Source organism: Sinohyriopsis cumingii, unplaced genomic scaffold (genome assembly GCF_028554795.1).
Source record: "Sinohyriopsis cumingii isolate HCF-2022 unplaced genomic scaffold, ASM2855479v2 utg001887l, whole genome shotgun sequence".
NCBI classification, from domain to species: Eukaryota; Metazoa; Mollusca; class Bivalvia; order Unionida; family Unionidae; genus Sinohyriopsis; species Sinohyriopsis cumingii.
The window spans coordinates 57955-83846 of record NW_028316078.1 but is presented as its reverse complement, the minus strand read 5'-3'; the positions used below and the strand labels follow the sequence as shown (position 1 = coordinate 83846).

Sequence of the window (25892 nt, the reverse complement as noted above, 5' to 3'; positions counted from 1 at the left end):
ATGTAACTATTTTAGACAGCGAGGACTTATCCATCTACGAGCAGATTATTGCCTTTAGGGTATCGGTGAGTTGCTTCGGAAATCCCACATTGGATTCGCCTGCAACGTGAGGACGTCTTCAGGAAGCGAAGCTTAAATGGGGAACGTTCAGATATTCAAAGTTTGCACAGTTCACCTCCTAGACCTTTAACTTCCGTTGTACCAAATTGAATTTCAAAATGTTCTTGTCGGGTTCTGGCATGATCGTACGATGTAGTTTCTCGCTGACTTACCGGCAGTAAAACATGCATGCAACTACGACAGGAAACTTTCTACCATGATGCTTGCTATGTAGGTAAACCATTCGGGGAAGAGTTTTTATCCACACATAGCGGTGCCTAGCCCGCCTCTGGAAAACAAACGTTGGTTATTCAGGGAATTCATTGTTGGTACTTGAGTTTATCAATTTACTGTTTGTATTTTCGAGGCTGGTCAAACGCTCTGGTGTGCTAGTATATATTGTCTAAAGATTAAACTAAGTTAGACTTGGAAACTGCTTCAAAGAATATATTACATTGCGCTCGTCCGTTCTGTGCATCAGTTCGTATTGCCTCTGAAGGTTGGTTAGTGTATATGCCATTGGTATATTATTTACCAAGACATTTTTCTATTGATTTTCCAGTGGTGATCTTCGCTTTCTTTGTTATCGGTATTTCGCTGTCTGTGCAATCGTTTGGTATTTCGTTATATTAAGTCATCAATAGGTATTTCTGTTTCTTCCCTGTTTAACGCAGTCAACGTCAACGATTTGAAATATTTTCCCACAAATTCATACAATGGCTTTTCACGTTTCTAACTGATTAAGTTTTCATTGCGCTCCAGATACATGTTTGAAAGGTCAAAGAGCATTTTTGTGGCCTCTTTAACACGCCGATATGATTCATTTAGGCTAAACAGCAATTTTATCTTTTCTGTGACGTTATAAAGATACCACTGCGTGAGTAATACCCGTATCAGCTACACCCATACATTTTCCACAACACTGAATGTAGGAAACGGTGATGCTTTCGGCATCATTATATAATGTTGCGGAAATTATTTAATATACTAGCATTTCTTTGAAATTTATAGACATGCTGCTATCTTAAGTTGTTGCACATATTTTTTACAATCCAAAACTTATTTTACAAATCAGTGTTGACTACGATAATTTCAATTTGGAAACCAGAATGAACATCAAAGTGCCTAAAAAACCCTCAGAGGTTGTTTCAAACTAAACTACGTCTCAAGTGATTATGAATGCTTCATAGTTTTAATCACGCTGATAGTTCATCGTCAGATTTGAATTTCACACATCATGGCAACTCAACCAAGGCTCGACCGTTTCCTCGATTACACTTTTGCCAGCGAGATTAGAATCAGGAATATTTTGATAAACAGGGTAATATTCTCACAGATTAGGCTACGACCTAATATTTGTACATAAAAGAAAAGAAATCAGACATAAGCTTAACAGTGCTGGAGAAAAAAATGCATGACGCATTCTTCTCTATTTCGCCAATATGGAACGAACCTATTAAAACTTTTCATCCATTGCCTTTTTTTTTTTTGTAGTGCAATAACTTTTAATGTAATTTGCTCGTTCTGACGATTATAATGTGCGTGTCTTTATTATCAGTATTAAAGATCGCATACTTGGTCTCACACATTTTATCAATCATTATCGTAGCTCATATCTCGTATGCTAATTTCTGTTTCAACTACTAGCATGTACACCTACAATAACTTCAGATGTGTTCATATTAGCAGTGGTCAATTTAATGTTGTGGGCCTTAATCTTAAAAATAGTTCTGCCATGCTCCGAGAATTATCTCCAAGGAGAACAAATTTATTTGAGAATAATCCGTCTGCCACAACACGTTTCAAGCTCGAGATGCTGTTCTGGGAAATCAACAGCTAATCAATTGGGCCTCTCGTATACCAGTCTCAATGGCGCTCTCGGGAAGGGCAATTTGCGGACTGGATTCGTGTTTCAGCGTTCAGGGCTATCGTACGCGCTGTTTACATTTTTCCCGCGGAAGTAAAATCGGGAGAATTAGAAGGCTCTAACCAGATAAGTAATAAAAATCTCAAACTTCCACCTATCAAATACTAGGTTTGGTGAATGGGCGAACGGTGGGGGACATAATTTTCCCATATAAAAACAGTTTTGTATATATGATTTGTGTACACTCTATGTATGTTATAATTTATGTACACTCCATGTATGTATGTATGTATGTATGTATGTATGTATGTATGTATGTATGTATGTATGTATGTATGTACACACTGTTTTGAAAATAAATGATTGAAAACGATATATCTCACAAAGCTGTAAGAGGACCTAAAATCTACTTAACATTTTTCTGTTGGATATTATTTGCATGAAATGAAATATAGTTGTTATTTTGCTTTTCATTTCCTGGTTGCTCTTATGGTACTTGCTTGCTCTTCATGCAACCGTTAAGTGAAAATAGTTGGTCTACTCTGATTTTATCCATATACCCACTGAACATTTGACCTTCATTTGTAATTGATGTCCCAGAAAACTCGATAAATTAATATTCTCATGCTTCATCAACGTTTACCTATTTGTCCCATAGGAAATTTAGGGCGGTTTATTTTTTGTATGTAGAATTGGAGTCAAGCAAAATGTAAGGTTAATTACCCAGTATATATTATATAAGCAATCAACGACCTCTCCTTGATGAGTTCGGAATAGCTACTAGACACCAATTTATGGTCACTACACTCCAACTGCATGTAATGGCTGAAGTGCAAACGAACTTGCTGTATGCAGAACTTAAATCGAATGTTCTATGTTATTTCTCTATACTGTGTCAATGTTTAGTTTCTGGCATGGTGTTAGAAAGATCACGTATCCTTTCTAGTGTGTCCTCGGGCAACATAGTAAGAGATTTTACCTATTTTGGACAACAGGTGTCACTTTGCTTCAAGACGAGGAATGTTCTGGAGAAGGCAAGGATGGTAATCTCTTTTCCCAATACTATTGTATCCCAGAAGGGTCAGCAATTATTGACAAGCTTTGGGACGAAGTGTAGAAGTCCATCTAAATGTTAACGCCCCAAGGCGATCATCAAGTCTGCGCAAATAAAAATACCATCAATCCGGTTTATACGACTGATTGGTTCGATTTTTACGACATATGACCTGTAACACTTAAGAATCGCGTCGGTAATTTTTCATCGGACATGGTTGTAAAATCTTGTGAAGATCTTGTTGCCAATGAACTATTCTATTTTAAAGATCGATGCCTCTTTGTTACACAGGAATATAAATCCGTAGCTTTCGTATTGTATCTTTAAAAAAAATCTCAGATATTAAACTCTATCGTTGCCTCTCTCTCCAAACAATAATTGTGTATACTATTTTTTATGTAGTTTTGTCAATATTTGTGATCGTAGAAAACGAGACAGTAGAACCAAAAGATGCCTTTGTATTAATTATTGACTTTAGACTTTGATCAGACAGTAGTAAATTAATCTTGAAGGGAAATGTATGCACCATGGAATATTTGTAATTCTTGACAAACAAGGTTTTTTTTAAATGTTTAATTAAAAACAATGAATTATATAAAATTCCATTTTATCTAATGACTGAAGATTATTCTTTATTTGGATAATCAATTTATGATTATAAAATTCAGATTCCGTGTTGGTAAAGAAAATCCTGAACAGTTGATTTGATGCAGTATTAAAGTAATGGTAGGGGACAGTATTGAGTGGACAATATTGTAAACATTTAATATTGCCCCCTCCCCAAAAAGAAACAAATCTTCTGAACTGATACAAACGATACAGCTGAGAATAAAAATGTTAATATCATTTTTAGCCTGACGTCAGCATTATAAAAGTGAAATCTAATCGATTGTTCATTTATTTTAATTAGGAGACGCGTAGCTTATAGGCTACTAGTGTATTATAGCTACTAATGAAAATAATTATATGGATGTAAAGGTAATGTGAGTGGATTTGAATATGTAATCCGAATGTGTAGTTCTTTCCTAAAGCTAAAATCAAAATTAAACTTTCAGCACATTGGTCGTGCTTAGTAATACCTAATATTGTATATACTGCTGTATAATTACAACGTGCTAGGTGTATGCATTTATTTTTCAGCAACCTGTCTGAACAATGTTTACAAAAAGATGCAACTATAACAAAATCATATAATAAATGATCAGGCGATTATACTGTTTCTGTAGAAAAAGAACATAAATTGGCTTGCCTAATTCTAATTTTTGGAGGTAAAAGAACATTTGTAGGTAGAATTCTGAAACCATTTACAACTATCTTTTTTATACCTATATACCAATAAACACTTGGTTTTTGTCTAGTCAAAATACACAACTAAGTTACAATTACATATCCATTTATAATCTGCCTTTAGATATAAATTGTGTTTTGATAAAAATAGATACAACCTTTCTTTTGTTGAATGACATTGTTGGTCTGTCTACTTCTGATACTTCTATTCATGTACTCTCCAATGTTCTTTGATAGCACCTGTACTAATCCCTTATTTCATGTTTATTACACATGGATACATTGCTTTCAAATAAAGAATTAAAACTAATAAACGGATTGCTGCATGTGAAATTCCTGATTATATTTGTTCTGCAACTGTACAGATATTTATGAACAATACCGTGATCTCCGACTTTAATAATATCAATGAATGACACTGGTTCAGCTAGAAACTATTACCATTGTTCAAGCTTGTTTGTTTCGTGAAATTTAAACCAACTGAATGAAACATCCTTCCAGAAATCGTTCCACAGACCTGTAGGAATCGGTTTAGGAAATTCAATCCGAAAACAAAAATATCTATGATCTTTTTGCATGTTGGAATTAAGAAGCTTTTTCTATAAAGCTGTATTCAAAATAGGTCATCGTATCCAGTTTGTTTTTAAAGCCCACACAAAAGTGTCATCTTACACCTCTGTTCGCGTGGTTCACGTCTCGGGCTCGGTTAATGTGGGTATGTGAGAATGCTGACAGTAGCTTCCCGTGGGTCGGTGGTTCTTACCGGGCTTTTCCAGAGTTCTTTCTCCACCAGTTATATTGCCGCCATATATAGCGCTATCCTGCGCTGAGAAATGGCGTAAACCGGGAAACAACAACGTCAACAGCAACAACAATGCTCACAACAACCGTGGTTGGGAGAATTCAGTCATAGATGGGAAGCATAAGAAGGTGTAAATGATGTATCATTTTTGTTAGTAATCATTTGCATACTTTAATGTGCAAAGAATAATGCATGTAATATCATACAAGATATATGAGAGAGCATGTTCAGTTTAAGCCGACAATTTTCAAGGACTAATATACTTTACATTGATACGGGAATACCTTTTTAACAGTGATATCGAAGACAACAATATTGGGTTGAACGTATAACATACATTCTCTCTCTCTCTCGTATAAATTTATTTCTTTTTATACTATTATGGTTTTATTTTCTTCATAGAAACAACTTTAAATTCATATTAATAATCCAAGTATACTTTTAAGTTATTATTTAAATGCATCTGTATCAAAATCTTTGTAAGGTAATCTGTGGGATGGTACCCTGACCCACAGCTATCTGTGTACGGGGTTCATTCAATATTTTTAAAAGAAAGAAAAGTTTGAATTGGTAATTAGCGATATTTTTAATTCTGAAATCAGTTGTCAAGTGCTAATACTTACTACTAATTTCTTAATTTAATTGAATATAGGATTCCTATTTGAAAAATAAACCCTGCCCAACCTCATCGAAAACAAATTTTTATTAACTTTTATGGGTCATCCTTGGTGGACTATGTGGTTTTATGTTTGACTGTATTATAACCGAATTGACGTACATACTGTATCAGTCTTACTTGACTTAATTAGATATGTTTTATGAGTGTACCTAAATAAAACTTATTATTATTATTATAATTATTATGCGGATGTATATATATATATATATATATATATATATATATATATATATATATATATATATATATATATATATATATATGCTATCACCAGAGAATCATGAATACCTTTTACAGAAAGGATTGCTTTCACCAACCAGGTAGAAAGTGTTTCCTCCATCAAGGCAGAAAGGTGCCCTGGCATTCCTAATCTTACAACTGGTCTCTTATCATAACGGATGCTCAAGAGACTAAACTGTATCCAGCCGTAGAGGAGTATTTGGGACAAGTTTATGATTTCACGTAGGTAGGACGACTTAGCGACTCATAGTCATCATTTAAAGTTTGGAAAAAGAATCCATTGTTTACACCTACACCTGTGTGCTTATATCCCGTTTGAGCTGATAAAGTAACATTTCAAACTGAATTAAATTTGGAAGTTTATAATTAAATTTGTTATTATTATTTATGAAATTCACTACCAGTCATGCATTCATTCATATTGTAAATAACAAGGGCATGCTAACTTTCGACAGATGTTTTCAGAGATATTAGAGACATTTCCAGTGTAGAATCAATTTCATCCTCATGCATATATTTTTTTTAACATTGTGCGCTACCTTGTTCACTATTGTACTCAACCTTGATTACCACATTGCACTATCTTGTTCACTTTAGTGCACGACCATGATCACCGAGGAAGGGGCAGAAATGGGGCGGGGACTCTCTCTCAACCCCAACCTTAAACAAATGAGCGCGTAATAACTGGAACGTTTTCTAGAGTAAGTTTTCTGTACAGTTATGCCATTCAAAGTATGCCCTGTAAACACTTTTATAATGTGTGAACTTCTATGAGTTCCATCCGACAGACATCTTGCCTACTTGTTTAGGCCCCGCCCTCTATCGATATTGCGTGATCTGCTCCAGTATAATGCACTGCATTGTTAACAAATGTGCATTATCATGTCCAGTTCGTGTAGATGTTGAAGTGCACTTATAGTTTTAAACGTAGTACACAAGAAGTGCACTTTGTGTTAGGCGTTTCTTTAAGGTACATATCGTGACGTGAATCATATATCCTAGTTTCAACTGGAGATGCTATGCCAGTGTAGAGAATAAAACAACCTGCAGCTTAATAATGTATGAACCATGTTATGTACGATGCGTTACGGTAATTTTATATTATGAATATCGATTGGTGCAGATAAACTCATAATTTGGCCCCTCGGGCTATGAAAATCGGTTGGTACAAATAAGCCCATAATTCGGCTCCTCGGGCTATGAAAATCGGTTGGTACAAATAAACCTATAATTCGGCCCCTCGGGCTATGAAAATCGGTTGGTACAAATAAGCCCATAATTCGGCTCCTCGGGCTATGAAAATCGGTTGGTACAAATAAACCTATAATTCGGCCCCTCGGGCTATGAAAATCGGTTGGTACAAATAAACCTATAATTCGGCCCCTCGGGCTATGAAAATCGGTTGGTGCAGATAAACCCATAATTTGGCCCCTCGGGCTATGAAAATCGGTTGGTCCAGATAAACCTAAAATTCGGCCCCTCGGGCTTCCAGTGATAGGGACAGCCCTGAGCCTATTACCTGTTATTGGCTGATAATGACTCTTACGTTTAGCCGTGGGGCGTATTTGAATACTTTAGCAAAAACAGAGCTAGATAATATCACTAGCCAGAGTAACTACGTTTGATTCCGGTAACACTTGCTATTTATAATTAACTTATTCATTCGCCTCAAAACAACAACTATAACAAAACAGACTGACATGCTTTTAGCAGAATTTGAAGTGTTAAATCGGCATGGAATTTTGTAATGCCGAATGTTTAGACTATTGTGAAACGCTGAATGTAAACCCGTCTATATTTCATCCACCTTTCCTCCATCTCAGTGCTGACCACAAATTTCTGTTTGAAAATTCAAGTTCGTCCAGAAAGGAAGTATGAAGTATTTAGGAAGTATCATAAAAACCCAACGGCCATAAAGGGCTAATTGTTTCTCAGGTTTCTTATATATCTTATTATCCTGTCCTATATTTTGTAAAAGTATATGTGCTATAGTTTATATATATATATATATATATATATATATATATATATATATATATATATATATATATATATATATATATATATATATATATATATATATGTTTCATTGTTATATATATTTAATTTATATTGTGCGCTTACCTTTTGTCCATGACTGTAAGTCGTAAATATTATGTTCGTTTGAGTTCAAGACCAGTCCTATTTACAATCAGATTAGGTTTTCTGTTGGATTGCTTCACATTTGTTTACGACATAGGTCAGGTGAAAATGGGAATAAATAAGGATTTGATAAATAAATAATTGATTCCTTTTTCGATTAGTCTGTGTGAATCTATTTGTGATAAGAGTTTATAGTTGTGTTCTTAACATCAGATAGAATTCAAGAGGAATTATTTATTTAAATAGTCATTGCAACTATCATTTACTTTTGGATTAATACAGTACTTTGGAATTCCGTGGACTCATTCAAATACATTCTGGACTGATCACTGTGTTATATCAGGACATTTAAGATTATTGAAATTAATTCAGAACATTCTATATTTTTGGACATTTAAGATTACTTGGAATAAAATTCACAATATTGTAAGCGTCTTTTAAATTTTCATTTTGTAAGGTAGGGAAATAAATTGCTTGTTGATTTTACCTAAATTGCTGGTTTCACTTTCTTTCTGATACATCTTGTAGACCGAGAGTCGTAACATCTTGCAAAAAATAAACATTGCCCACTAATGCGTACATCAAAAAAGGAAAAATGTTATCAAAGTCACATATTTATTGGCCTGTTAGTCAAGGAGCGCTGAGTATTTTGGATGAAATTCATAATTACGTCGAGACCTCAACTGAATTCCACAGAGTACCACTGCCCCTATCATTCCGAAGTTGAACCAACACTGACATGATCATTACATTGTATTTGTAAACAATGTCCACGTGTCTAAAGATGCACAGACTTTATACTGTACTGAACTTATTTTCTTTTAGGGAAGAGTCTATTCAACAGAAGAACGGTGATCATTTATTTCACATGAAATGTTGGTAAAATATGAATTCATTTAGGAGATATTTTCATGCTTGTATATTATTGTACAGCACCGGAAAGGCTTATGCATAAACAGCAAGTCAAATGGATGAAGCATCGGGGCAAGTTGATATCCATGCCCTGCGAAGTTGTGTACACCATGTGCACCGTTGTTGTTGTTGTAGAGTTTAACGCCATTTTTCAGCACACGATAGGCTATACATGGCGGTCAGTATGAATGGTGGAGGAAGAACCCGGGAAAATCCCAGAAAGAACCACCGACCCTCGAGAAGGTACTAGCAAGCTTTCTCACATACCCACATTGGCCGAACCCGAGACTGAACACACGCAGACAAAGGTGAGATGGCAGTGATCCGTAACGGAGAGCGCTTTAGACCACTCGGCCACTCGGGGCCCCTCCATGTGCACTGGTTTCAGTTTTTAACGTTGGGAGGAAGAAGTCGATAAATGACAATCTTCGACATTGTACTGCAGGTTAGATCGGTAAATATTTATTAGGAACCTACAGTTTAAAATTTAGGGGGTGGGTCTGTGATCCTCTTCCCCTTCTACACAATTGTGTAAAGATAAGACGTTAAGGCAAAGTTAAGCATGGGAAGGCAATGTAGATCATTATGGACCTATTTTCTGCCTTATATATAGTGTAGTCAACACTAAAGCTATCTGCTGCCTTTATAATTTTAAATTTCACGAAAAGCTGCGGAAGTACATGAAAAAAAACTTATTCCCTAGATTGTACTGTCATTACTCGCTTACACCTGGAGTCCAACGGCACAATGCACAGTTCCATATCTGCTGTCATATAATGCGACAGCGGATCTGGATCTGTGCAGTTCTGTTAGAAGTAATCAGTAATACAAAAAATAAAAGAAAAAAGAAAGAAAGACTCAGATATGCCGGTGCATTATGCCACGGCAGATCAGGCTCTATGTTCTTTGTAGTTGAACTCGGGCTTATACTTGAGTACACACGGTAGGCAATATCGCAAACCTTAGTAGTGTAAGGGAGGCAACTATTACATCTTCAAATTTTCGTGCAATGCAGAAGTGATCTCATTGCGAGTGCTCTTAACGAAAATCATTATGTGTCAACCATATTTTCTAGAAGCTGTAACGCTTATATCAGACTACTCGGGTCAGCTTTTTATATCATAAAATTGTATTATTAAGTATATCTATATCCATTAATAAGTTACAATGTTGATATATACTATATTTCAAGTAAGCATCATGTGATGTGAATAGAGGACAAGAGTTTTCTAAAAAGGCTTGACTAAGGTCTCACTGGATAGTTTCGTATTTTGACACCCTAATTTTTAAGGTAGAAGGCATGGACCTAATTATCACAAGCCTAGCATTAATAAATTCACACATAAGCTAAATCTATAATGTGGTTTAGATTTACTTTGAGTTAGGCTTGGAAATAGGTTGGCTTGTTGGTGACTGCCTGTCACAGTTAGATGAGCATTGGGGATCAAATGCGTAACTTGGGCTGCAAATGAGCTGCCGACTTGGCTTACGTATTTATGTGTGTCTGCTACAGAGGTAAAAATCTAGATGGTAGAGGGGTGATGAAAAGTATGCTAATTTGTTATAGTACTAGTGAACTTTATTCATGCATAAGGCACATACTGATTCTTTTAGCTGCCTTGTCACCGAAAAATATTCAAAATAGCTATTTCTTGTCAAAAATGAATGTAACATTTAGGGGTTGGTGGCAGTGTTGGTTCAGTATAAAAACCACCAGTTGCATCAGGAATTAACCTGATTACTGCAGTCAAAATCTCACATGTATGCTTTCTACAAAAGTCATTAGTTTGTTTTTATTTGTATCTTCAGTGTAAAATTATTCTCATTTTTCTGTCATTGGTCATTGTCGGGTGAAAATTCACCAGATAAACTGTCCAGTGAGACCTAACCTAATTCTTGATTACCTTGTGAAACCCACGTGACCATCGTTTACGGGTTTGATGTGAAATGTAACCGAGTCATTGAACTGTCCTTATGTTGGAGTAGTTACGATCTAGCATTTTACAGAATAGAATTATTGTTTGTTATTAAGCATTGATAATAGTCTTGTCAGTCGTGGAAAACAACAATACTCCCCCCACCCCCCCCGCTTCATTTCAATTCATATTAGTGATGGTTTGATTCAAAATATGGAACTGAACCGAAAATTTGTGGTATGTATCTGGTGTTGATAACACAATTTTATATGCTCCTGAATTTGTAACTTCACGTGCAGACTGTTGATGGATATTAATTCAGCACTGGTAAATGTTAATGCATGTCTTTAAGCTCTGTTCCATGTCTTCAAAACCAGTACTTGTACAGATTATATTTTGCTTATCCTTTCAAAACAAATGTTTTGTTTTACAAGACGGGCCATTATTTATCGTACAGGTCCTAGGTATGATTATTTGCGTCCTTGGAAAATGATGAGAGTACATTTTTAGTGCAAAACATTATGCATAGTACAACCTAATCTTGCACGACAGAGTATACTATCTTTCAAAGCATATGAAAGGCATAAGTTCTATTTGCGACAAAGGGTGCAGTTAGTCTGCCCCCCGCCCCCCATTTAGGCTGATATTTAATAACAAGGTATATGTGCAGGATTCTTCAAAAATATTTTAAAATGAAAAATGGAGAACATAATTTTGAAAGCTTTTTTAGTTAGAAAGAAAATAAAAATAACAAAGTTAAGTTATATATATATATATATACTCATATCAAAACACATACAGTGATTTAAAGAAAACCGTCATTTGTTAGTTTATTCTCTCCTTCTGTCTGCAGTTTGTTCCATATTTATTTATCGCTCCGTGTATATCGATCATGCGAGATATAAATCCTTGTTAGTACCACTAAAAAAATAACAGTTAAAAAGCAAATCAAAGATATCACAAAACTGTTTCATTATCATTGGGAAAAGTAATTACAATGCATTACCTGGTAAATCTAGGACAGAATATTGATACAGTGTATAAGATTATATATTATGAAATTCAAAAGCTAAACAAAGGTCATTTATGACTCGGGAAGAAAGCATATAGAGTCTATTGCAAAAGTTATTCTGTATACAAAGATAATGTTACAAACGTAAACTGGTCAATACCAAGATCCTTTATCTAAAATGAAATCATTTTTCCATTCGGAGATGTCATCCCTTTTCCCTCATTCGTGTGATATGATGCTGCATTACATTTCCAGTCCCTGTAGACGAAAGAAGAACTGTAAGGATATGGAATTACGTATCAAGAAAGACTATTTGTCTCGTTTTTCTCGCTTGTCGGGCGAGTGTTTTACATTATCGTCTGCAAGAACTTTATTGAACATAGTGAATGCTACATCTGTAGTGAACTATAAGCCAGGCTCCTCGCTAAAAATTTCATAATCTATCTATCTATCTTCTCTCTGAGTCTCTGTCTGTCTGTCTGTCTCTCTCTCTCTCTCTCTCTCTCTCTCTCTCTCTCTCTCTCTATATATATATATATATATATATATATATATATATATATATATATATATATATATATATATATATATATCCTTGATTGAATATGGATGCTCGGTATGAGGGAATTGCAATGCTACTAATCTGAATCAGATTATGAAATTCCCCAAAATGAGTCACTAGAATTATTACATGGAAAGACAATGTATATTTAATAATATAAAAAAGTGTTGATGGGAATTTCTGGCCTCCACTGGGCCCGTGAACCCCAACCCCGTAATTGCGGAAGTTGCTTGGACAGTGCTTGCTTCACCACTGTATATACCATAATACTAGTATGGTTACATATATAGAAGTTAGACTGGTTCATATATGACAAGAACACATCAGTCATATGTCAATTCCCCGTCCAAATGTATTTTAGGAGACAAATGGATTTGTCGAAGATTTCATATATAGGAAGTTCCTATTTACAAAGTGTACATGGAAGTGATGGGCATTATGTGTGTGCACTTGTTTAATAAGGGTCATGACATTCTTGCTATATTAGCGTCTGGTGATACGTGGAAGGATCAATATTTTTATAATATTTATAGATTGCATGTATTTAGGTGGATCATTTGAAACATGAACTAGGCGTAAATAATATATCTATATATTTGGTCATAACAGTTGTGACAGTGAAATATCATTTTAGTTTTGTTAATTTTTCTAAGGATTAGTTAGAAATAGACAAAACTACATGCGTTTCATTTCGAGCGGGTGGAAATAAGTTTGATACGGCGTAGGAATATCGAGGCTATCAGGACAAGATTATGTTCCTACGCCGTGTCAAATGAGTTCTTTCCCTGGACACGAAACGAAACACTTACCGGTATGCGGTTTTGTATTTATTACGTATCCACTTTTTATTCACACGTTCTTTTAAATATATTTTACGATAAACTTAAAAAAATGAATTAGGCATTTTGCCATTTATGAAATATAGTTTACAACCCTATACATGTACATGTATTTAACCATGGCTAAACCTATATAAATTGTGCAGTTGCGTCATCGGTCTGTCTATTTCAAATATGGATTTACTGTTGAGCTTTTAATTTTTCAAAATATTGTATGGGACGTATGATTGGATTTAATCTGCATTATAGTTAAGTGAATGTTTTTCTTACTAACAGCAGAAAGGGCGAAGAGACACATTGTGGGAGCTGTTCATTTACGAAATAAAAGATTTTTTAAATAATTTTCCATCCAAAATACACGTTAAATGCTAAACCAAAGCCTCTAACATCCTGAGATTTTTCTCTAATTGGGTTAGCTTATTGTTCCTTTTTTGACAATTTTTCTGTAAATTTTCTATGCGTTTTATTTTTAAATCACTTTTCGAGGTCGTCGCCCACCCTGCTGTTGTTTCTTAACCACAACTTTTATCAAGCCCTATACGATATCGCGACCGAGGATCATGTACATCATTTGTGATAAATCCTTGTGGGGTAGCTTGCGCACGTGAAAAGAAATATTTAAATTTAATCATATCCAGATCCCCTAAACACCAAGTCTGATGAATATTTGGCAAAGTATGTGTATCGATTCCATTAAAAACAACTAAAATATTACAGTTATCTCTGATCACTTTGGGTATTTGTGTATATCGCTGTGTAATATAAATCACATCCGTCTTTTTTTTGTGTGTGCCTGCCTCGAGAAAATATCAGAGCTGGATTTGGTTGTTTATCCATCATCATATCATCGTATACTACGAGATTATTAATAAATCCATCGAGGTTGTCCACGGACTTGTGGTCTTGGAACCCGACTTAGTATCCGACTTGACGAGCGAGATCAACCAAGACCGGGAGAGCATCCAATAAATGCGATTGATCAAGCATGTCACGTTCATGATGTTGCGTATAGGAATCAAAACCTACAACAACGACATATTGCAGATGTGAAGTTGATTCACTCGTTAAATTACATAAAAAATAAATCTCTCAGAGAAAAACTTGATAGCTGCCTAGTAAAATCCGCGATGAAAGGTAAACTAGTATTAGGGGTCGGTAATTAATCACCCGACTATTATTATTATTATTATTATTATTATTATATCGGTTTATTATAGCCCGAGAGGATTTTGGAAAGGTATAGCAGCGATTAGTACACTTGCTGGTGCAGAAAATGTGACACGTTCTGTTGCTGCAAATTGGTTAGCACGACAGGCAATATGGAAAAGTTTCTACCAACACCTAAAAAAATTCAGTGCTCACATTTTGATGCCATTACTCCCAATGAGGTTCATAAAGCAGATATTTTGTTTTTACCACATAGTACATTTTGATCACATCGAGGTCAGTCTAGCACATACAAATATGCATGGACTGTCGTTGACGTTGCAAGTTGATATAAAGAAGAAGAAACACTATCAACTAAAACAACAGCTGAAGTTGCATCTGCTTGAACGAATTTATCAACGCGGTGATCTACGATGGCCACAACTACTACAGGTTGATCCTGGCAAAGAAGTTTTAGGTGCAGTATCATCTCTGATGAAAGAACATAACGTCAAAATCAGACGAGGACATACTGAAATTCATCATGATCAGGCAATCGTTGAATGATTTAATCGAACACTTGCTGAGCGATTATTTGGATATCACTATGCACAAGAAATAATTAAAAAAAGACAAGAGATATCGTGAATAGGTTGCAAGACTTCCAAGTGTAATAGCTGCGTTAAATAATGAAACTGCACACGCAATGTTTATGAAACCCATCAATGCGATCACAAAAAATCCCAAATACCATTACAACGACATAATTTTTCAAAACAACCAATACCAGGTAATGTGACCATAAGATATTTATATGAACCTGATGAACTTGAAAATGGTATATATAAAAAACGAGCGACTGATCCTATTTGGAGTGTGACGACACATACATTTCCAGCGAGGTAAGATACACAGGTATACTTGCATTTACAGATTAGATTCAACTGCTCCTCAACGTTTATTTGTACGTGAACAATTACAAGTAATTCGTGAAGACACACAATTACCACTGCGTTCACTTTTGTGAGCTAGCGCCTTGACGTCGATTACTGTACATTCAAGACAGGTCAGCATCACATTTTCGCGTGTGTGACCAAGACTACTATTAATCCTATCTACGGTAAAATGTTTTGGATTATTATTTGCATATTGCCACAACATTACTATGTTACAGTTTACACAATGATTATTATTCAGCGTCGAGATCCAAGTCGCGCTTATTATTTTTCATATTGTTTATAACTAGATAAAAAAAAATTCTTACTCTATCATCGCTATTGCCAGCGATGGTTTCCTGAGTTTGATTATTATTTTCTGTGAAAATGATAACCCTCCGCAGCTGAGATATTCTTCTGACTCAAGACACTGCGATATAAGCTAAGTTGAACCATTTGATGCGATCATCAACAATCCAAATATTTGTATCAGAAATAGTTAATCCTTGTGACGAATGAATCGTTATAGCATATCCTAACGTCCATGGAGTTTTGTCCATCGTTCACGTGTTTTAAACAACACTCACAGGAACTAAACCAATATCATTTAATACAATATTTTTCCCCCTTGTTTCTGTCAAGGAACCTGGAATTTCAACATCAATATTCTGTCGTCGCGTATCTGCTGGGCGATAACAACTGGTACAGGTAGATTTGAAAGATTTTCTTTATGTAACATAAATAATTGTTGTTGAAGTGTATAAGGAACAATCTTTCTACTTGCAGCTATCAAATCAGTAGGTCTTCACACTTGCAGAAAATCATTTATAGTAGTTTCTGGAATTACAATGCGTATTACTTCATATTTAATCTTATCTGGTTGTATTCTGATGAAATTTTTAAGCTCTCTTAATTTTGGATCAAGCGCTCTATAATCATCAGCTATCTCCTCAAAATAATCCACACATGTTTTTAGCCATTTATGCGGAGAAAATCCAACAAGGGGTGGTGGTTGACCATGATCGCCACACACTATCACAGTAGTATGTTTCTTCAACAGCCCATCAAGAATTATTTTTAATGTCTCCAGCGACACTGTGTATATTTCATCTCAGATAATAATCTTTGGAATATATTTCTCGCCCATTTGTCCATGTATCTCCATTCCATCGGAACAAGATGTGATATGTATGAGATTCAACTCCTCGTTCGTTCATTTCTCTGGCGAGTCTATGTGTAGGTGTTAACACAATCATATCAACAGAGTTTAAAGAATTCCGACAAAATAATTTAATCGTATGTGTTGTCTTTCCTGATCCTTCCGGTCCGTTTAAATTAACTGTTGTATGTTTCGTTATCAATGGTGCCGATGACGCTGACATCTGATTATTTTCGAGTTAAGTATTTTTACACTCGACATCGGCTGTTTCTTTATAGCCGTGTAATTGTTCTGGTTTTATTCTCCATCCACCCCATTACGATTTAGTGTCAATATTCAGTTGTTTCAATTGGTTTATATGTTTCTTGTCGATATAAAATGAATCCTTTGCTACTCTGACAGCGAGTTTAGGAAATCTGTTCATCATCGATAATAGATTTATCGAAACGTACGCGAGCATTAAAGACCTTAAATGAATAAACTGCGGTGATTCACCATCAATATAACTCACAATTGTACCTAATTTAGTTCCATCTGACATCTAAGCTGTTTCTCGGTTATTATAGGTATTTTTTATTCACTGTATATCCAATCATAAAATATAGTTCAGCATTGTCGATAACTAATCGACAACATCATTTATGATCGCGTGATTCTCCTTTTGTGAACTTACCGATTATTTTTCTACCGAGATCTTTAGCGAGTTTATTTTCGTAATCGATGTTATCTTCATCCTCAAAATCCAAAAATCGTTTTTTCTCTTCCGGTAGCAAATTTATTTCTGTGATTGACACGATATTATTGCTTCACTCACTGTTAGTGATATTAGTATTTTTACGTCAAACATATCTCGTAATACTACTACTGGTGCCCACATTTTTTTTCTGAAAAGTGTTTACCAAACCAGACATAATAAATCATGCGGAGATCCTTGGTAAACTTAATTCTTGCGAATCCGGTTATATCGAAATCTGGCAAAGGTCCATTTATCGATACTCTGGTCATATCGTGTATTAGATGTCCAAATCGGTTATAATATTGCGAACACTCTCCCATTTCAAGAAAACTTCATGGATAACACGCTGCATATCAACCGAGATAACATCCTTATAATCATATTTGGTATTCCACAATCCACCGTGTCTGTATTTGACACAGCTTGATATTACATCTGTGATCAATAATATTTATCGGAGCTCCTTTCGATTTATATTTCGATTCGTACAAAATATCTTCTTTTATTGTTTTACCATTAGGGGAAATTTTAGTTTCTTTTCCTGAACTACGATGAATAAATGTTTTGGTGCTGACACTCCCTGCTGTAATGCTAACTGACATGTGAATAACCCAGCAGCATTACTTTGAATACTGTCTGTGGTCATTGTCAACCATGATACTATTGATTTACCACCATGACTCAGAAAAGAAAGTAACCGTTGTTATTTGTAGATCGATGGAGTCATTACTGGCATCCACAGTGAAAGTTTTGTTAGTATTATTTTACCAGCACCAATTGCATTGGGTCGCCAGATTGCACCATAGTCAGTAACTTTTCTGACAAGTACCACGGTGTGTTTAGCGCCAAACATAACTTTTCTAACATTTCTACATAATCCAAATATATGTGATTGTAGAATCAGACATGAAAATTTTTCTTCTCCATATAACATTGATCTGCGTCCTGCAAATCACAAGTTGTAATTTTTATTCATGCAACTTCATTTCCAGCTGCATTCATTGTCAACTTATTACTCTCAGGCTGATCAGTGGTATCCTTTGCAAGTATCAGTGACAGACCAGCTGACCTCGAGTAATCATCGGAATATATTGCCAGACCCAGTATCGTCGTGGCAACATCAACATTTTCGAGACACGATTCAATAGTTTTTCCGTCAATCATGTTTGTGGCACTGTTAAATAACGCCATAACACCATTGTTAACAAAACCAGGTCGATCTAAAAGTTCGCATGCTGTATCATCTGCCTTAGAAAGTCTACCGTCGATCTCAGTGAATGCCTCAGCGGGTAATAAATATCTACTTGTGTCCTGAACTTGCAACTCAATTCTTCTTCGTGCGTTAGGTACACGTGAGTCATAAGAATAATGTTGATAATCATCAATAATAGTCAAATGCGGGATACGTTAAAACATTATTTATATTTGTTATCGTCTAACACGAAGACCACCTCGTGCTCTCAGACTAGCAGTTCTATTTTTTTCTTCTTCCGAAATGGGTACACCAGCCCACTCTGCTAGTTTTTGATTTGCAGCTTGATTTATTATGTTACTAATATGTGCAGGCATAACTTCAGTGCTGGCCAATTTTTACTGGCTGCGGTTTTCGTTGTATTAATCGTGCTAGTCTGTCCTTGATTGCCGAGAATGCTTTACTAGCAACATGACCAACAGTACCAATACCTTTATCACGAAGTAGTATTCATAGATAATTGTTTTGCAATCGGTATTGCATTTGGGGCTATCGTTCTGAATAGACCCTGAACAACATCACCGAGTCCACCGTAGATTGCTTTGTATGTTGGTAATCGCGAATTTATCACCCTGACCATGATCTGTCCACGTTGATCATTATGTATAATCATCTTATTTTAGTCGTTGTATCTAATTGCATACCCTCAATCAATATGATAATAATCAACGATTTCATCGATAAGAGACCGATAAATAATAATGTCCATGACACCATCTGTAAATAATCGTTGACAAATATCAGCTGTTTCATTAATAATTTCTGGGGAATTATTACCGGCTCGTCTTCCACCAGTGAAGATTTCTAGTTGTTCTACGTCGGTAAGGACGTTACTGGGACATGGAGTAATAAGACCACTTCACTGGTACCTGTACCAAAACCACTCCCGTTTGTTTTTTCTTCCTCATTACGAGGTGGTCTGAATGGCGATTGTCCTGGCGGTAATATATCTTTTAACCTCTTTGACTTGTTTCTCAAAATTTGCAAATTCATCTTTATATTTATCAGTGATTATCGACATACCACGGGATTTTCGAAATACAAAAGGAACCCAATTTCTTTCTAGAACACTGGCGGTGTTTGGATCTAATAATTGATCACGATCTGGATATCCTGAAGCGGCAACCTCTATAGTTCTCTCTCTAAGTAGTCTACGGCCTTCCTCGGTAAACTGGGCTGGTGGTATTGGTTTTGGTTTTGATGCAACAACATCCTTCAAATCGCCAACCTCCTCATAAATTTTGTTAATACCCTCAATTACTTGTTTTATTTCTTTTGTAATTGAGGTAGAGCTGCAGCTATTTCAGCTGGAAGTTCTTGTAGAATCTTTTTTTAAATTATTTTATAGTTCTTTCTGCTATTTTTCCAGTTGCTTTAGCGGTTTGCTCCAACGGGGGAAGAATATCTTTGGTAGCCTTTGTAACAGGTTTAAATAATTGTTCTGCGCCTTCTGCAAATTCCACCCGAGACTCCTGAAGCGCATGCAGTTGTCGCTTGATAGAATCACTGACCGGAAGATATTTCTTAATTGCCTCTAGTCGCTCTCGATCTAATATAGCCGTGTAAGATTCCATTGATGGCATACAATTACACGTTATTAATAATTTAATTACGCACAAGGTACCCCACACGGATTTATCACGATAAATTTACATGATCCTCAGTCGCGATATCGTATAGGTTTCGATACAATTTTTGGTTAAGAAACAGCAGTAGGGATTACGACGACCTAGAAAAGTGATTGAATGAACAATGAAAAAGCACCCAAAAAAATGTACACAAAAAACTTCAAAAAAAGTAACAATAAGCTAACCCAATTAGAAAAAATTCTCAGAATGTTAGAAGCTTTGGTTTAGCCTTTAACGTTTATTTGGATGGAAAATTGGAAAAATCTTTTATTTTGTAAATGGACACCTCCCATTGGTCTGTTCGCCCTCCCTGCTGCGTTACTTCTCAAATGAAACATAGGTTTTGGTCCAGTAAGTGTTCTTTTTTCTTAGACTATGCTTGCTGAATATACACTCTACTTCGAAGCAACGTTCAGGACAAATTTTACAGACAAACGGTCATTAAATACATTCCCGATTGCACTGGAACCTCCTTCATTTACATTACATTCAAACTTTCTGTTTTTATGATTTCAATTAATACAAGAAATTATCGATGTATTGAACTTAACGTGATATTTTAAGCAAAGAATTAAGAAAAGAAAAAAATATTGTGCCTTTCTAAGAAGCTAGCAAACTTTTTAATATTCATTTGGATATATTTTAACAAGATAATTCTGAACAATTTTGCAGTATTGATCTGCATTGCATTCTTTTATTTTCTACTTTAACAGTCTCAAGAATTTAAAATGCAAACATGTATTTCCATCTGTGTGCCAGTAATCTCGAGAACATCTTAACTGGATGTACTTGTAATTTGGGTCAACATCAAAATGGTTGCTGCTCTGTGTTATGTCCACCTTTATGTTGCATTTTTTCATCATTTTTATCCTTAGATTTACAAAGCTAATTCGCTTCACCGGTTGTTTTAATAGACAAACTGTAAGTCCCTTAACCTAAAGTTGCTCCTTAAAAAGCTATAATTGCGCAGACCAGTTTTTGAAATTCTGACTATGAAATGAAATTTAGCTGTGTTTGGTATTTGAGATGATTCACCTTGCTGAATGTTTCTTGGCATTTAAACATGAGTAGAAGTTTTCTCCGACATTTCTGACCATGCCATCAATCTTGACTGGACCCGCTTAGTCTTTCTTCCTTTGTAAGGATTAAAAAATAATTCAATATATGATTTTAGCCGCGAAGTACTTGCTCTGTCTGTGTCTGTGTCTCTGTCTGTCTGCCTGTCTCTCTCTCCTATTTGATGTTACTTTGCACAATACCTTCATCTTAGAACTCATTATCAAACCTTCTGTCCAAGATATTGTTGATACTGTTGTCCACCACAACAAACTCTAATATTTCGACCTAGATACGGTGAAATGTGCATAAACTGCTCATTGCTGCATATCGTGCACTTTCATGACCTTTAGCGACAAAAAGTGCCATTTTCAAAATTAAGGCTGCATTTTCTTCAAATTACAAACATATGTTGACATTTTTGAATAATTAATAATATATAGCAACAAATAATTTATGATATTTTATAAGTGCTCTATTATTTCATATTTTAAGTTGCAAAAGTATTTCCAGGCTGTTTATTTTAGGTGTGCGATACGGAATTGCAGACCGAACATCTATATCGAACGCCGGATCAGTCATGTAAGATTAAATGAGTATGTAATAAATGGACAAATTGACCAAGAACCTGGGGTACAAGCTAATATAAACAGAACGATTGAACAGTTTCGATTGTTGCTCCAGAAACAATAGTGATGGATGGATGAATTGACAATCAGACGCAAAACACGTTGAAGGAGACGCTTTTTCAATACGAAAAAGGCACAGACACATACGCAGAGATATGCATGTAAATTCAACAGGATATCAGTTCAGTTCATTCTTTATTCCTTCAAGCGCTTTCCAATAATCGCATGGACGTCCTTCAAGTAGTCATATCATACTTAATTTAAAAGTATTTTTGTAGATAAGTGATGTGACGTCATTCCTATGCCAGTTACATAATTGTGTGATAGGGCGAGATATAAGAAACGTCTTGAACTCTATCTATAACATTTGTGTACAAAAACACATCCAAAACAAATCGGCCATAAACGTACATATATGCAATGCACATTATGTTATGAAAGTGTATCAATGTATTGATACAATGCATAAAGTGATCCATACAAATTAAAACAACTAATAGAAGTCATGTTATGAAAATGTGTCAGTGTATTGACACAGTTTTCAAGAAATTTCTTTTTTTTCTTTTTCATAAATCCTGAATAACCAGTTAGAACTGTTTAGGTCTGGTTGTAGACGGTGTTTGAAATAAAGTTTATTTTCTTCTCTTAAATGTTTATTATCAGTTAATAATCTATATAAGTAATACCTTTGAAGATTGCACCTGAACGGTTATGCAGATGTCATTAACTTTGAAGATTCCACCAAAATGGTTATGTAGAGTTCATTAACTTTGAAGATTCCACCTGAACAGTTATGTAGACGTTGTTAACTTTGAAGATTGCACCTGAATGGTTATGTATATGTTATTAACTTTGAAGATTGCACATGAATGGTTATGTAGATGTTATTAATATGAAGGTTCCACCTGAACGGTTATGTCGATGTTATTAACTTTGAAGATTCCACATGAATGGCTATGTAGATGCTATTAACTTTGAAGTTTCCACCGGAATGATTATGTAGATGTTATTAACTTTGAATATTCCACATGAATGATTATGTAGATGTTATTAACTTTGAAGATTCCACATGAATGGCTATGTAGATGCTATTAACTTTGAAGATTCCACATGAATGACTATGTAGATGCTATTAACTTTGAAGTTTCCACCGGAATGATTATGTAGATGCTATTAACTTTTAAGATTCCACATGAATGATTATGTAGATGTTATTAACTTTGAAGATTCTACATGAATGACTATGTAGATGTTATTAATATGAAGGTTCCACCTGAACGGCTATGTCGATATTATTAACAGTAAAAATTCTGAAGTCTTCTATTATCGTTTACTGTCTATGTACTGTCATTATCTTTATTTACTTCATTTTTATCAGACCTATATAAAAGGTTTCACACGTCACACATAACAGTGCATACATTATTCTTTGCATTGCAATCAAGGTCCTGTTTATATATCTTACCATTTTTACATTTAACTGAGTTCGTTCTTTCATATTAGGAAATGTTTTGCATCTACTCGTACCACATTTGGTTACCCAGTCCTTTCTTTCAATTAAGTTAAATTTAGGAGATGGTAAGAATTTGAAACTTTCGGTTGTCTCCTACTAATAACAATTTTCATTCTTTCCCAAAAAATTCTCATTTTATCACTATGTTGAGGTAATTGCTCACTTGCTCGCACCATCTTGAAGATAGTGTTCCATGGGTTATAAGCTGTAATTAAGGGAATTAAATTTGTCAATTGGTTAATATGGCGATGGTTATCTCCCTTGATCCATTTCGTTTTCGCTTTGAGTAGTTTTAATTATAATTCTGAGTTTGTCTGTTCTTGTGTACGTTTGTCCTTAACATCTGTTATAATTTTTGATGCAAGATTAAAATGAATATCCACTGTTATATGTTTTACATGACAAGATTAAATATGGAGACATTTAAGAGTACGATTTATTTCACTGTAAATATCAGTTAAATATGGGTACGAGATAATTGACGACTACGTCCAGTAAAGGGATACTTATTTCACACTCACTGCTTGGGTAATTTTATCAGTGGATGTTCTGGAGACATATATTTATTCCGTATTGTGAAGCAGTCATCTAAAATTCATTGATCAATAGATCCCAAAATTCGTCAAATAATGTCTCTCCCAAGTACCTCAAGATTAGCATTGTACAAGTTGGAATAACTTTGGTGCCCATAACCGTCTCTTTTTCTCTATGAATTAATCTTCATTAAAGTAAAATAAATTGCATTCAAGCTTAAGGGACTCAAATATAAATTATTGAGTGCATTTCTGTCAGCAGGATTCTTTTTTGGGCTGGGGGGGAAGGGTATTTTGGTGTTTGGGTTGCTTGGCCAAATAATGTAAAAATTCAAACATAGTAAAAGGTACATCTAGAGTACTAATATATTAAGTTTATAAAATTTCATAGAGATATTTTGAAGGATATTTTTGGTTTTTCCAAGGAAACAAAGGTGTGGATGATGGATGGATGGATGAACACTCAACTGTATAAATACAGGAAAATGCTGAAACTGAAAAAAAATTAATAGCAAAAGGCGCATGTCAACATTTTTTTGTAGTTATGATCCGAAAACGAAAAGAGGAAATGACAGATTGACGAATGAACAGCCAAAGGGACAAAACTGTTGAAAGTGAACAATTCTGAATAGCAAAATGCACATATACATTATTAGTTTAATATAATTTTGGAGGTATTCCCCGGAAATGAAAATGTGAAGGAGGGTCTGATGGAACCCAGTGTTATATTCCACACCAACTTTGCTAAGGGATAGAATTTGCCAGATTTATTTTGACAGATTATTGTTTACACGAAACTTCACCTTGTTTGCAACAGACGCTATTATGCAGTACCGAATAGGCCTAAGAAAGCATACAATTTAAAAAAATCAAGTCACCACCCTACTACACTTTCATTTGAGTTATCTTTCTCATCTAAAACGACAGACGACAGATATGACACATTTTGATAATACTTACATGCGTGGATGATTCACTCATCAGACTGTCTGTTTGAAACGACGTTTCCAAAAGTTATTAGTTTGAAATGGGAGTCGAGGCGTCTCTACATCTGGGAATGTCGTTCTCCCGCTGTATTTAGGACTTCTCTCGTTGGATCTTAAATCCGATTTTACATACTTATCCCACAATGAGGCAGATTGATCCATACGCCATACTGGAGGGGTGGCTTGTACCTAACAGGCAGAAAAAGTGTGATTTCGTTCCAAATTCTTAATTTTTGTGTATATCCTTTTGGAAAATATTTTAAATGTGAACACAGTGCAGTGCACTAGGCCAGACTTTGTTGTAAATTTAAAATAGCTAGTTTCAAATATATTACATCATGTGGATGAAAAGTGATGATTATTGTCTTGGTATTTTAATTCATTTTTGATAATAATAGAGATACAACCAAATGCGTCACATTATATAATGATAAAAATAGAGATACAACCAAATGCGTCATATTATAACATGATAATAATAGAGATATAACCAAATATATTTGCATCACATTATACTATTATAAGATGAGTTTAAGAAAAAATGTAGGATTAACGACAAGAAAGAAAAGTTAACTTTTACAGGAGGGAAAATCCAGGGCCTGGTAATATAAATTGGTAATATAAATTAGAGCTGTTTGATTTTTTTAAAAACAAAACAGATTGACTTCTTGTATGCGCATGATATTCTGTTAAACTTAGTTCAGACCGATCCATTCAGCTTTTTACTCAGAAACAGCTGAAAAACCTAGTCCAGACCGATCCATTCAGCTTTTTACTCAGAAACAGCTGAAAAACCTAGTCCAGACCGATCCATTCAGCTTTTTACTCAGAAACAGCTGAAAAACCTAGTTCAGACCGATCCATTCAGCTTTTTGCTCAGAAACAGCTGAAAAACCTAGTTCAGACCG

At 35.0% G+C, this 25892-nt stretch overlaps 1 protein-coding gene across 1 annotated transcript in view; it reads right to left on the bottom strand.

Moving 5' to 3' along the window:
• Window positions 1–11804: 11804 nt before the first annotated feature.
• LOC149771379 (protocadherin Fat 4-like) overlaps window positions 11805–25892 on the bottom strand; it is a gene marked incomplete at its 5' end in the record, with an annotated part of 34203 nt that continues 20115 nt past the window's right edge. The window contains 2 exons of the mRNA XM_089948520.1: window positions 11805–12268; window positions 24959–25173. Of these exons, the coding sequence (XP_089804646.1) occupies window positions 24979–25173 (195 nt within the window). The remainder of the gene's footprint in view (window positions 12269–24958; window positions 25174–25892) is intronic.